Source organism: Buteo buteo, chromosome 7 (assembly GCF_964188355.1).
Source record: "Buteo buteo chromosome 7, bButBut1.hap1.1, whole genome shotgun sequence".
NCBI classification, from domain to species: domain Eukaryota; kingdom Metazoa; phylum Chordata; class Aves; order Accipitriformes; family Accipitridae; genus Buteo; species Buteo buteo.
The window spans coordinates 14,751,056-14,764,678 of record NC_134177.1 but is presented as its reverse complement, the minus strand read 5'-3'; the positions used below and the strand labels follow the sequence as shown (position 1 = coordinate 14,764,678).

At 40.9% G+C, this 13,623-nt stretch overlaps 1 protein-coding gene across 9 annotated transcripts in view; it reads left to right on the top strand.

The window, feature by feature from the left end:
• LOC142032701 (putative cation-transporting ATPase 13A4) overlaps positions 1-13,623 on the top strand; it is a 50,247-nt gene that overhangs the window by 9,973 nt on the left and 26,651 nt on the right. For 7 of the 9 annotated variants that reach the window (XM_075031644.1, XM_075031642.1, XM_075031643.1 and 4 more), the window contains exons 3-12: positions 1,382-1,555; positions 4,073-4,210; positions 6,477-6,547; positions 6,640-6,720; positions 7,591-7,660; positions 8,494-8,628; positions 9,051-9,123; positions 9,770-9,901; positions 11,108-11,278; positions 11,707-11,864. In XM_075031644.1, coding sequence (XP_074887745.1) covers positions 1,382-1,555; positions 4,073-4,210; positions 6,477-6,547; positions 6,640-6,720; positions 7,591-7,660; positions 8,494-8,628; positions 9,051-9,123; positions 9,770-9,901; positions 11,108-11,278; positions 11,707-11,864 — 1,203 coding nt within the window. Of the gene's footprint in view, positions 1-1,381; positions 1,556-4,072; positions 4,211-6,476; positions 6,548-6,639; positions 6,721-7,590; positions 7,661-8,493; positions 8,629-9,050; positions 9,124-9,769; positions 9,902-11,107; positions 11,279-11,706; positions 11,865-13,623 lie in introns of those variants that run through there. The other 2 variants (XM_075031648.1, XM_075031650.1) reach the window with 2 other exon arrangements.

The following is a 13,623-nucleotide window of genomic DNA, read 5'->3' as shown; positions in this document are numbered from 1 at the left end:
TTAACTAGGAAGATAGAGTCTGTCTTTTGGAGAATGACATAGAGCAGGTAGGCCGAGGCGGTGTGGAACCACTGGGTAGGGCCTGCGTTTCATGTAACAAGCAAAGACACCAGCACAGAACCAGGAATTATGCATTACTCATCCTTCCAATTACATTGCCTTTTCTTCTCACCTTATGAATGGATCTTGCAATATCTGTGGCTGCAGATATCTGATCTTCAGAAGCAGATTGCACAATTGCTGCAGATATACTAGGAAGAAGGAGATTGAGGAATCTCAACCCTTATGTTAGCAAATTCTCCTGGTCGCCCCATGTGATTGCAGCCATGCAATCTCCCATCTTAGATCAGGGCTGGATCTCCTTTATAAATTCACTGTATACTTTTCATTTCACCTTTACCAAGTCCGTGCTAGCACTACTGAGAGGGAATTTGGCCATGGTACCAAAACCTGGCAGCTCTTAAACTGTAATGCTGACAGTCAGCCCTTTGAAGTTTTGGGCAAGTCACTTTGCCTCACTGTAACTATTTCCCTGCCTTTAAAAATGGAATAATAATACCTACTCATAGAGCTACAGTGAGTAGCTTCCTTAGGCCCTCTGAACATGTAAAGCATTCTGCAAGTGTTCATTAATTGTTCTTACTAACAGTTGCTATTATTATTTTGGGATGTTAGGACAATGGCACGTTGGCAAGGTCCAAAATCACCATACTGGAGCTATGATGGAAGATGGTAACAGCCCTACAAAGGCTGTGTCTGTGCCGAGTTGTGCAAAGCAGCTCCAGCTGGTGCAGCCACACAGTGTCATTCAGCACCATGCAGAGACACTAGCTGAGTCTCTGAGGTGTAGGTGCATTAATGCAGACTCACTGCTATGGCAGGACAGCAGTAGTGCTTCTGATTCTGCAACAGGCACTGTCTCAGCGGCTGCAGTGGGTCTCCACCACTCTCCATCCCCTAGTGCAGATGTACTCAAGTTCTTCAGCTCTGTCACCCAGGGACCTTAAAAAAGCTGACCAGGCAAATCTGTGTTCCTGACTTGGGGCCTAAAGGTTAGGGTCTGTATATTCTGATATCATTCCAACTCATGCACACACATAAGAGTGTCTCATGATAAGTTTCACAACTACATAAAACTATTTTAGAGGTTTGGTCAGACTACAGCAATCCAGATTTTGTGAGAGTGAATGAAAACTTCTCTGGAACATGCAAAATTTTTTTCTAGTCATGTTTAGGATGCATAAAGAAGCCAAATACAAATTTTATGGCTTGTTTTTTCTGCAGTACCTACGGGAGAGCAGTGGATGATGGGAAAGTGTAATATTCCAAGGTGTTTCTTTAAGAGAACAGTAATGTTTTTTTCCTTGTCTTTGCTGTGCAGGAGATTTTTGGCTACAAAACTCAAGGCTGCCGAAAGGCCTTGTGCATTGCTGGATACATCTTGTCCTGTGGGGCTCTGCTGCTGCTCTTTTACTGGAAGCCAGAGTGGGATGTGTGGGCAAACTGCACCCGCTGCAGCTTGGAAGAAGCGGACATTGTTCTGCTCAGAACAACAGTACGTGCCTACTTTAATCTTTAAATTAGTCCCTAGTATGTAGTTAATTGGAAGATGAGTTAATTGGAAGGAATCCAGTTAACTGAAATCTCTTACATTGCTGATTTCCTGCAATAATATCTTATGTCTACCATCATTGATCTAAAGAACTCTCAAGTATTCCACAAATTATATGTAAGATGATGATTGGAATGGAGGGTAACAGCTGATCAGACAACAAGCTGAGAGACATTGGGGTGAAAAAACCTTTAATATCTGTGGTTTCAAGACTGTGATACTTGTTCTCAGTCCTTTCTCCTCCCTTCCACCACCCATGTCCTTTCTGCATTGCATATCTGTTCTCCAGAGTCTAAAGCATCTGTTTGATTGGCAGTGTCCAGCAGATCCTTTTTCCTTCCCTTGGGTGTCCTCATGAAGCTGCCTCTCTCTGCCAAAATTTAGCTAGTGGGCCAAACCTAAGATTTGTCTAGTTCTGTCCCTAGCAGTGTCCAACAGTGCATGATGAGGGATCAGTATAAGGAAGAAGGCAAGCTTACACTGCTTGTTTTCTTGGCTGTATGTTTCCATTTTCCATCAGCCCTTCCCCATGTCCAATAAGCCCGCAATCCTGCAGTTAATACTTTCAGGGCTGTTATGTTTTGCTTGTAGTTTCCTAATATAGGTTTCTATCTGTTGAGGAGTGTACTGAAGCACTGCAACATACGCAAACCCTGATTTCATTTCATGGAAGCTACTGCAACACTAAAAGAAGCAAACTGAGACTTGACTCTGAATCCCAGCTGAGCCTGAATACTCCAGGAGCTGGCAGGGTTGGTTTACTTCCAGAAGTTTGATTTGTTCTGCTTCAAAGATTGCTGAACAATGGCAATTGCAAAATGGATCACTTGCTACCACTGTGTTTGAGCTGCCTTCTTAAGTGAGCAGAGCAGCATGCAGTTAAAATCTTGGGTTTTGAAAATCACAGATCTGCCTATTGAATATTGTATATTGAAACAATCTGCATCCTAATAGGCTGGGGATACTTTTTTTTTTTTTTGAGAAAGCATATTAAGTTTAATGTCCCTTTCTAATCTTCAGTTCAGTTTGCATTTTTAATTACCTATTCTTGTGTGTCATTTTAAATGGATTTGCCATGCCAAGCACTTTTCAAATAAATGAGTTTTTAAATGATCCTTTATGTAATTAAACAAGAATTTAATCATATTGTATATTCTTGTTATCAGGAAGCTCTCTCAAAGTATGCTCTGGGCAATTTCAGATATCCTTTGTGGTTCTTTGTGTTAAAATGTCAGTTTTGTTTTTTTCCCTACATTCTAGTTATGTCGGTTCTCAAATGTGATGGCTACTGCTAATGAGAATACAAGTAATCCCATCAGCTTGATCCTTGGAATTCTCTTCTGCTTCACATAAAACCTTCATTCATAAGTCATCATCATCGTCTCTGCAATTGCAGTATAAAAGCCTATTAACTAACTTTTGTTGTTGAATTTTGACTCACTTTAGTTCAAATAATGAGCACCTGTGTTATTCACTGCTTCCCATCTCAATCTGCATCTCAATGTCTACTAATTCTGAAATTTAAATTAAAGATAAATATCAGAAATAAATGTTATTCTACTCAAAATACCAGTTTAAGAAGAAAAGTGCACAAATAAATAAGATATATAAACATTATTTAAGTTCTTTTTTGAACCCTTAAATTATTCAAAAGGACTCATGTTTGGTACAGAATCTTTTTTTTCTGTTGTCATTTCCAAATGAAGTTTAATAACTGTGCTTTCAGAACCTAGCTGGCTGAGGTAATCAGCTTTTTCCACCTGCCAAACTGCTCACACACTGAGTATGATATATCAGTCAGTTTCATAATTGGCTTTAATGCATGTGGTTCAGTCTTCAGGACTGAAACTTAACATGAGGGTACTTATTACAGTAGTTGCTCTAATCTGTAAGACTGGACTACCAACACTAGGTATCATGCAGTTCCAATGTTGAACTTATTTTGTAAAAAATAGCAAGATCATGAACTCAGTTTGTGGCAAAAGCTTGCCTAAAGTACCATAAGGGAGGCATGGTGCTCACACTCTTGTTCGAATGAAGTGTTAACACAGGGATGACTGTGAAAAGGTATTGGCACTAAAGATCCATTTTGCAGTACAGATCTATGTTCGTTTTGATCTTCCCTTTACAGTATGGTCACCGCATCTCAGATTGTTCTGCACTGTTTACTGTCCTAGATCATGACCTGGGTGTTCACATTCCATCCTTATCAGCCAAGCACCAGGCCTGCAGCCAGTGAATTATTTGCAGTACTTGCATTTTGACAGGACCATGGTTCCACTCCCATTCGGCTCATTTATCTATCAGTCACAGGTGCTGGGAGGCCCCTGTTGGTTAATTCTTTAAAAAAGCTGGAGCAGTGCTCTAGAAAGGGCTACCGTAATCATTCACTCCAAGGTGATAGTGAGTTTGGTCTGATTTTGAGGGAGATTGTGACACTTCTCTTTCATATTCATTTAGGATGAATTTCGAATTTATTCTCGTAAGACTGTGACATGGATCTCTGTATCTGCACTTATCAAAAGTAGATTGGATTATCCAGCCACTGCTGAGGAAGACTCAGTCTTCAGCAAAGCCATAATGAAGCCAAGTTTGCAAGTAAGTAAAGTATTCCCTGCAGCATCTGGGAGATGATAGCAAATCTCAGCCATACTTCATGAAGTGAAAGTGAGCTGTGAAACATATCCAGCTAAGAAATTTGCAGCTTGGTCAACATAGTGAGCTGTAGAAAAACAAGCTAGAGATTTTGGAGAACTGCACTCACCTCTGTAAAAATCCTTTCTTACTCCAAGGTGGGTTATGAAAAATGAATCCTCACTACTCCTGAGAGAAGACCTACATTATAAGTAGGAGAGCTTCAAGACACCGGGGTTGGCAGTGAAGAGTCAGAGTTCCAAATCAAAAACTCATTCCTGGCATAGGAATCAAGGAATTTAGGGGTGGCTGTGTTTCTGAAGGGATACTGTGAGGAACTGAATATCAGAGCTCCCACAGTAACATGAAAACATGGATGAATGCAGCTGAGGGGGAATAGAATAGCAAAGTGCCTAGGCAGAGCTGCATCAGTATTTCCAGAAATGTTTCATCAAGGGGGGTCTTAAACACATTTTGCTTTTTTGCCTTTGTGTGCACCAATTTATGCTTTAAAGAACATTTACTGGAGTCAGGTCTTGCACTGTTGACTGTTCCTGCAAAAATGTATCCTGGTCTCTGTCAGTTCCATAGCTTTGAGATCCCAGGGAGGCACTGGAGAGAAGGTAGACAATTAATTGATCCAAGCAGATCACAAGGTCTCTCATGAGTTGAGTAAATGTGATTATCCCCATTTTAGAACAAGTACCAGACAGTTCAGTTAAATGTCTTGCTTAGCATTACACATTAAATTGGTGTGAGCAATAGGAGTGCAATGGTACATTTGCTATATCTGGCTCTTGATTATAGATACTAGATCACTGCACTGGGGAACCCATAAAAGAGCTATTTTCCAGGAAATAGATTTCTAACTTGTTAGCATTTATTTTTATATCTACAGCAATTTTTAGTAGATATTTTCATTATAAACCTGCCTTTAGCTGCGCAAAGCTGTTGCTGTTACTGCTGCTTTGTGTGGGCATATATTAATGTACATAAGAAAGTTTAGTGCCAGCTAGTTTAATCAACCGGCACAGTATGAAAGTGAAGACTGGTTTGTAACATTCTTCAGAGGATTGAATTAGTGACGTAAAAAAGCCCAATATAGCTTCAAATAATAGGCCCTTTTACACCACTTTCATATCAATCAAAACATCTAGATAGAAAGGAACAGATTTTAAAGCAGCAAAAAGCAAACAGTTTAATCCTTCACTAGCAATTCAAAAGCCCCTACTTAAAAGTCAATTATAAAACCTTTTTACCATTTAAGCTACCTAAGTCTAGAGTAACATGTAGTGCCCAAGAGCTTTCCAAGGACCTGTTCTGGCAGCGAGTTAAGTCCCTCATTTCCCACTCCAGTTTTTAGCATCGCAAATATTCCAGCTCCTATTGCATGAAATCCTAACTACAGACCTCTTGTTAGGTTAATGACTGTGGTTATAGCTCCATTTCGAGTCAGTGTGCGAGTTGAGTATAGATTTCATTGGCCTATAATAATGTTTATTGCACTGGGTAGAGAGAGTCCCCTAGAGCTGTTTTCTGTATTAGTTATGTGTATAGGTATATAGCCTTGCCTTCTTCCAGCTGATATGAAGCACCTTTATCTCTAATAGGCTTTGTTATTGTTGTGCAGGACAGGACAGACTCCTTTTGCAAGTTATGAATGGCAGCATGTGTTCCTAATGGATAACTGCTCTGCAAGGGCTTAGCATTAGCAGTGACTCAGGAAGTATCCTGGGATGGCCTTTCTTGTCTGTTCACATATCTGTTCAGCTGAAGGACTTGGCACCATGCCTGCAAACTGCCCAAAGCCCCCTGCTTTCCTCAAAGCCAGAGAGAAGATAAGGGAGCTGTTGACTGAAGACAGGCTTTGACAGCTGCCTGTGTACCCACCACTGCATCAGTGATCTCTTCCCTTTGTTCTGTGAAATGAGAGTGAGGACTGTATACCTTGCTTCATGAAATGGGGAGAGAAGAATGCTGCATTGTACTTGCTTGACCTAAAGATTTGTAAAGCTTACTGGAGCCTGCACTGAGGTGGGGATCCCACTCTATAACATAACTAGGGAGTTAGTATATGCAATCCTGTCTTCTCTCTTTCCCTGCCCTCCATATAGTTTGCTTTATCTGTGCTTAACTCCAGTGAGGATGCCTAGTAGAGATCTGTGAGCAGGCCTGGGAGTATTTTTGTTTGCTGTGTTGCATATATTGTTGTCCCTGTTTTGTTTTGCAGGTGAAAAGTATCCAAGTACAAAGAATCCGCTATGTCTGGAATATCTATGCAAAACAGTTCCAGAAAGTTGGGTGAGTTCAATACCCTGGTCACAGAATTCTCTGAGGAAGTCAGCCTTCTTTGTGAATAATGTCCTAAGGAAAACACTCCCTTTATATTTTAGAGCCCTAGAAGACCATCACACTTGCTCAGCTATACATGCCAAATTTGGTTCTGGTCTCACCTGCAATGAACGGAATGTCAGGTACATGTTTTAAAACACAAGTACTTAACATATGAATTTCAGAGAGATGTAAATTCACTGCTGTTGGTGCACTTTCCTTGACTTGTGTATCCATTACACAATATGCACATAATTTTAGATGAAATGGCCATGCATGAAAAATTGAATGAAAAGGGCTAGAAAATGTTGTGTGTTCCTTGTCAAAGTTTCTGAAATGTCTCAGTATTCATCACTTATTGTTCTCAATCAGGAAATAACTATGTCCTGTAACTAACTCTAAGCAGTTCTTATTTGGTGTAAGAGAAAGTCTCTATGAGATAGTGCAGGTAAGTTGTATGTGTGCTTCTTCAGTGGGGCTCCATGTAATTGTATTGAACTTCTAAATCTATTAGTTCTGGTCATTGAATTTATTCTCACAAACTACTGTATCATTAGATAATTTGCAGAATACATATTCCTGAAACTGCTAAATAAAGAAATGATCTTCAGTTGATTGAATACTGAAAATCCAGCTCCTGGCCTCAACTCATGTTGACTCTTACATTTAAATCACCCTTAACTTTATGCAAAATTATTTGGTTTTAGATAATTTAGTTTTAGGTGCAGAATTCCTTTGTTTGTGGTGCTTCAAAGGAATTTTTGCATGATGGAAATGTTTGCCTAAAAGGCTGTGTTACACCTCTTGTCTTTTTAAGTAGATTTCATTGGTACAGCCATCTTTTCTCACATAAGCACTGTAGGGGCATTTAATGTTTTTTTCTTGAGAAAGGTCCTCACAGCCTTTAAACTGGGATCGATACAAGCTCTCGGGACTATTGGAAGCTGCAGCTTCTTGAGTGAGCTACATTGTCACTATTTTATCCTTAAGTGATGTATCTTTATCCCATACAGGAAAGTTATATGTGGGCCAAACACTATTGATGTTCCAGTGATCCCTATTTGGAAACTACTCATCAAAGAGGTTAAGCATTTCTGTTGCTTTTATTCTAGGCTACTTGGGGAGGCAGAGTGTGCATATAGAATATAATGGATTCTATGCCTGAATTAGCTTCCCAGCACTCACTCATCAAGTACACTCCTTTTTCAAATCCTGTTTAAAGCTGTTCCATGAAATCACCATAAATTCATTGATTCTCCATCGTTCCTTATCCTCCATCCCCATGCCTGTATGGCTGCTTCATATTTGTATGTATCTGTGTCCTGGGAGCTTGTTCTGTTGGCCTTACAAGGGTCAGTGAATGTTTACGAGCTGCACTGGAAGTCAAACCTTCCAGGCAAAGGCTGTCACTTGATCAGCAGAGATTAAGTGAACAGCAGTAGCTGGCATATGCCTACAGCTGCAGAGAGATCCAACAAGCTCATGACTCTGAGCACAGCACCATGTAAAGCACCAGTATCTTTTTCAGACGGGAACTGGCTATATGTGGCCTAAACAGAGCGTTTGTGGAGATGTGCCTATGGTATGTGAGCTCCATCCTCATGGCACAACTTGCTCTTCTGTCACCTTTGTTACATTTCTTGTAAAGAAGCAAGCAAAACAAGGCTTGGGCTGAGCCATTCACATCCCAAATAACATCCTATTGGTCCAGATTATTTGGCCCTTCTGTCAGATGGAAATGGTCCAATCTGATTAGACTGAAGCCACTGCTAACAAAATTAGAAAGGGGGTCGGGAGACACAACACTTAACTCAATAGCTTTTATTCCAGCCCACTTCTAACAGGTTGGACTGGCTGGGTATACTGGAGCCATTTAAGTGTGGCCAGCTCTTGAGTATTGCTCTCTCTCCAAACAGGTCTTAAATCCATTTTACGTGTTCCAGCTGTTCAGTGTGTGTCTGTGGTTTGCTGAAGATTACATGGAGTATGCCACTGCCATCATAATCATGTCTCTTCTCTCGATTTTTTTGACTGTATATGATCTTAGACAGGTAAGACACCTCACCTTTTTCCACAAGGAGAATTTATTTCTTATGTCTGGGAAAGGCCAGGATGTAACAACATGCACACGTACAGTCCTATGAGAGTTACTCAGAGGTTTAGTCTCGTGACATTGTGTAGTAGCAGGTGCAATGCCCTGGCCTCCTAGTCATCATAATATCTGTATGGTTCTTTACCCACATCCTCCCTTCCCCATTCCAGTGCTTTGCTTTGTAACCTTTTGTTACACCTTCTCCATAATTAGGGTGGGGATTTTCTTTCTCTGTATGATTGTATGGTTCCTGGCAGGGCCAGACCCCAGTTTATGAGGGGTCTCATAACCACAAGTTACAAAAGGGAATAGTTGTTAGTGGATGAATTGCATCATGTAAGTAAGATGTAACACTTTTGTGTGTTCTTCTTTAATTTATAGCAATCGGTTAAACTGCACAGACTGGTTGAGTCTCATAACAACATCATGGTCACTGTCTGCAGAAATAAGGAAGGTGACTCCTGTACACTTCTTTCTTCAATGTGTTTCATTTCTGTAGCAATTTATGTCAAACCCAAGAATGTATAGTATCAAATTCTAGAGCAGTTTCCTCTTCTGTCTCCCAGCTCGATTAACTGGCTTCTGCAGATTGGGTTAATTTGACCTAGAAGTATGTTGTGGCATATCAGTCATATTCATAACTGTTTGAGCACAGCCTTAGCAAAAAATGATCAGGAAAACTATGTTATTTTTCTTAAAGCAGTTCTGACAAGGCTAACTACCTAGCCATTAAAAGGCTGTGAGTCCACCTAATCACTCCATGCAAAATCTGTTCATTGCCATGGTATTTAGACCACAATCCAAAAAGACAAAGTCAAACTAAGAAATGTAGATCCAAGCTTCTTCAGTTAAGTCAGTGCATTGGAACAATAACCATTGTTTGGGCTCCTGGGGAGATAAGAAGGAATTCTGCAGTTCAAACTGATGCCTAGGCTTTTCTAAATATTGGAGGTTGTATTCGTAGGTCCTACTTGTGGTCCTTTGTTTATCAGCCATTATAAAGAAGTAACAATCTATTCAGCAGGTAGTTCCTTATATTTTTTCCCCTTACCACAGAGAAATATATGAAGCACAAAGTTTGCATTACGTGTCACCTACAGGTTTCCAAGAGCTGGAATCACACCACCTTGTTCCTGGAGATATGCTGGTTTTGAAAGAGGGCAAAACCCTTTTGCCTTGTGATGCCATCCTGATCAGCGGGCAGTGCATTGTCAATGAAAGCATGCTGACAGGTACAGCTCATCCCTCCCAGGTTTACCATTAAAACATCATCATAGCCCTATGGCTTCAGCCAGTGACGCAAGACATACAGTGTTATCATGTATCACTGTTGTTATGAGATAGTCTATAGCTAACTTAGAAGGGGATTCTTTTGGGTGTTTGCTATAGTAAAGTCTGGATTGTAGTTAGCTTCAGCTTATCTAAATAGACAAGATGGACTTTAGGAAGGGCAGTTCATCCTTTTCTTCCTTTCTGGGGTGCAGAATTTAGGAAGACATCCTCTGATGAGAAAGGGAGGAGTGGACGGTGAAGAGGAGTGAGCACAACAGGAGGAGAAACAGCAGATACGGAGAAAAGCTGTTCCCAAACACAGCCCACGGTCCACTCAGGCTGTAGGGATTTCTCTTGGTCACTCTGAATATCTTGTTGCTGATTGCTGCAGTATCTCCAACCTGCTGGAGTGTCTGTCTAGCCCTCCAGACACTCAGCTCCATGTTCATGTGATAGCAGTGGAGGACACACTAGGTGGGAGAATTCACTGCAAAGCAGGATTTTTGGTGCAGATGTTCATAGTTCTGTTTCTTGTCTTTAAATTTGGTCTTGGTCTGAATCAAACTGAAGCCCACAGTTCTGAAATTTCATGTAAATGAGAAATTCCAGAAACCCCTTTCATTTAGAAAGCTTCAGCTGTCGGAAGGCTTCACCTTAGTATCTGCTTTGACATAAACAGGATATTTGTTAGCTGTCAAGCATTGAGCTGAAGGCTCTCCTTTTTACTAGGGAAGGGGAAATAGGGAATGTCATGTTTAATCTGCCTAAGGGAACACTGTAGTGACCTGCACATGAGGTTCAAACTAGGTAAACAACTTGCAGCCATCAAATAGTCATGCAATGCCAGTTCAGATCTCTGTTCAAGTCTGTGTATCTGCAGCCAGGGTTTGGAGTCCTTGGACTGCTTTCAGTTCTCAAACTTACATGAAGCTGTTGTAGTGATGCAAAGGAGAGCTCTTCTCTGGCAGAGTCCGTTTGCTTGCTAGGCTTCAAACTCTTAGTCACTGAAGATGTCACAATATAAAAGTAACATTTCTCTAAACTGGTTTCTCTAGTAAATACCTTTAAATTACATCTGGATGTCTAGATACTGTACTTAATTGAAACTCAGCAGGCTGATTTTAAGGTGTACTGCAGTTTTCCTCATCTGAGCTCATCTTCCCTAGGGGAAAGTATTCCAGTAACAAAGACTCACTTACCCCAAGCTGATAACTTCAAGCCCTGGAGAATGCACTGTGCAGAGGACTACAAAAAACATGTCCTTTTCTGTGGAACAGAGGTCATACAGACCAAGGCTGATGACACAGGAGTAGTAAAAGCTGTGGTGCTGCGGACTGGTCAGTCAACACTTCAGTTTGGTTTTCCTTTCATGCTTTTTCATACTAGAACAGTCTTATTTGTCCAGTCACATTAAGTTAAAGGTATTAATCCAAATTTACAACAGATGGAGAATTGATATCCTGGGCTGGGCTAAGCTATTATGCATTGTTTCTGTTTGCTTGGCATAACTTTTACAAAAACCACTAGCATATGATTACAAAGAAGAATTTTTCTTTGCTTCTGAAACATTGAAAAAATCCTCCTTCTTAAGACAAACATAACTTTTTTCTATATTCTGCAGAGTAGGTCACATACACTGAAATGAAAGATCAGGGCCTTCTTTCTTACGTTACGGAAATTATGAGTCATTTTAAAGGCCTCAGTTCTTTGTAGAGAACTTTTGGAAATGTTTTCCCCTTGGAATGATTTTAGTTTGTCATTTCAGGTTTCAATACAGCCAAAGGGGATCTGGTGAGGTCCATTCTCTACCCTAAACCCATGAACTTCAAGCTGTACAGAGATGCCCTCCGGTTCCTGATGTGCCTCATAGCGTTTGCAGCCATTGGAATGATCTACACAGTGTGTGTATTTGCACTCAATGGGGTGAGTTACTAAATGCAGGAGAAATGGTCACACCCAGTTTCAAGAGACTTGAAACTTGAGTGGCTTCACATACATTGATATTTAAAAATGCGGTCCTTGTCACTCTCCTTTTTGCCTTAGTATATGAGACCATTTTACAATGTAATTGAATTTTTGACAGTACACAAGCTCTCATACATTCAATTCCAAGGTGCCAAAACCCACTGTTTCCCAATAGTCATTTCTTCTGATGTCTTAGCAAATCCTATGCAAGCACTGCATATCGTATCAGCAGCCTTCTGTACACCAACTGCCTCTGTTTGTGTGTTGCCTGCCCTGTGCTTGCTGATACATGTAATTACCAGTGCATGTTAATTAGCAAGTGCTTTCTAGAGCTCTGAAAATGGGAGATCCCAAGAGCATAGCACTCTGCAAGTAGCTTTTACAGAGTTTTTGTGGCACTTTTTGTACATTCCTAGAAAAATCACCAGTGAGTCAGGGGTTAAATGGGACACAGACTGATGTGTCATTGTGAACACGCAGCTTTCCAAAAACTTCAGTTTAGATCAAAGACCCATCTGTCCCTCTCCACTGTCTCTGAGAGTAACTGGTATCAAATGCTTATGGAAACTGGTTAGGAAGTAGGGCAAGTATAGAACAATTCTTCCCTGGTGTAGTCTTCTAACTTCTTGAAGAGAAAGGTTTAACAGTTCAGTAAGCTGTCTTTTTGTATCTAGATTTAATAGCCACTGAAAATCTCCCAGAGTGTGGTTTAATATATTTCTGAATTTTTTATGCCTTGGACTTGACAGCACCTGTGGCAGTGATTCCCACAGTTTCATTATGTACTGCATAAAAATGCTCTTAAAGCTGCTCTCTAAATCACTGGGCACTGTAGATTTTTGTTTTAGAGAAGTAGCAAATAGCTGCTTTCTATGTGATGTTTCCTGTACTATTCATGATTTAGAGATCATTGGCCACCCCTTCAGCCACCTTTCTTCCATGTTACAGAGCCCTGAACAGTACAGGTGTAAACACAGGTCCCTGAAATTTACTGGTGTTACAAAGATCTCCCTGTTTTCTTCTGCCTTTTTTTTTTTTCATATCTTTGTATAGTCATTTGGCAGGGGGCAGGGTGGGGGTGAAAGGGAGATACCTTCACTTAGTTATCACTCAGCTTGATATCCTTGAGAGCTTTTGGGGAATAACTTTTGCAAAGCCAACTATCCTGTATCAGTTAAGTCATCCACATCTCCACTGCTTTTTTCCAGAGTTCTCCAGGAGGTTTATGGGGCTATTAATTCCCTCTCTGAAGACCGTGTTAGCTCTTCTCTAATGTGCCATATACATCAAGGGTTGATTAATTCTGTATTATAATTTTAATCAAGTTTCTCAATGTAGAACTAAGACTTAATGTGTTGGGAAGCAGCAAGGGACAGCTATTCCCTAGGGGAAGGCAAGCCAGGAACTGAGGGTGACCGGAGGACAGGTAGCGCCCTCACTGACCAGAGGAGAGTCACACAGTATCTGAACATGGTGGGGAGAGCTGAGGAGAAAGAGATGAGGATGAGAGAAGGCTGCAAACATGCCTAAAGGTGTCCATCCAGGAGACAGTACTAGAGGCAGGTACACCTACAACATGGCTCAGACAGGGACTGAAGGTCCAGGCCTGAGCTTAAATAGAGCTCCTGAATCCACGAGCAGAAGGGGTGGGTGGAGGTGAGGCTAGTGGGGGTAATTAAGGCCTATTAGTGCACCTACGGCCCTGCCATATTGGTCT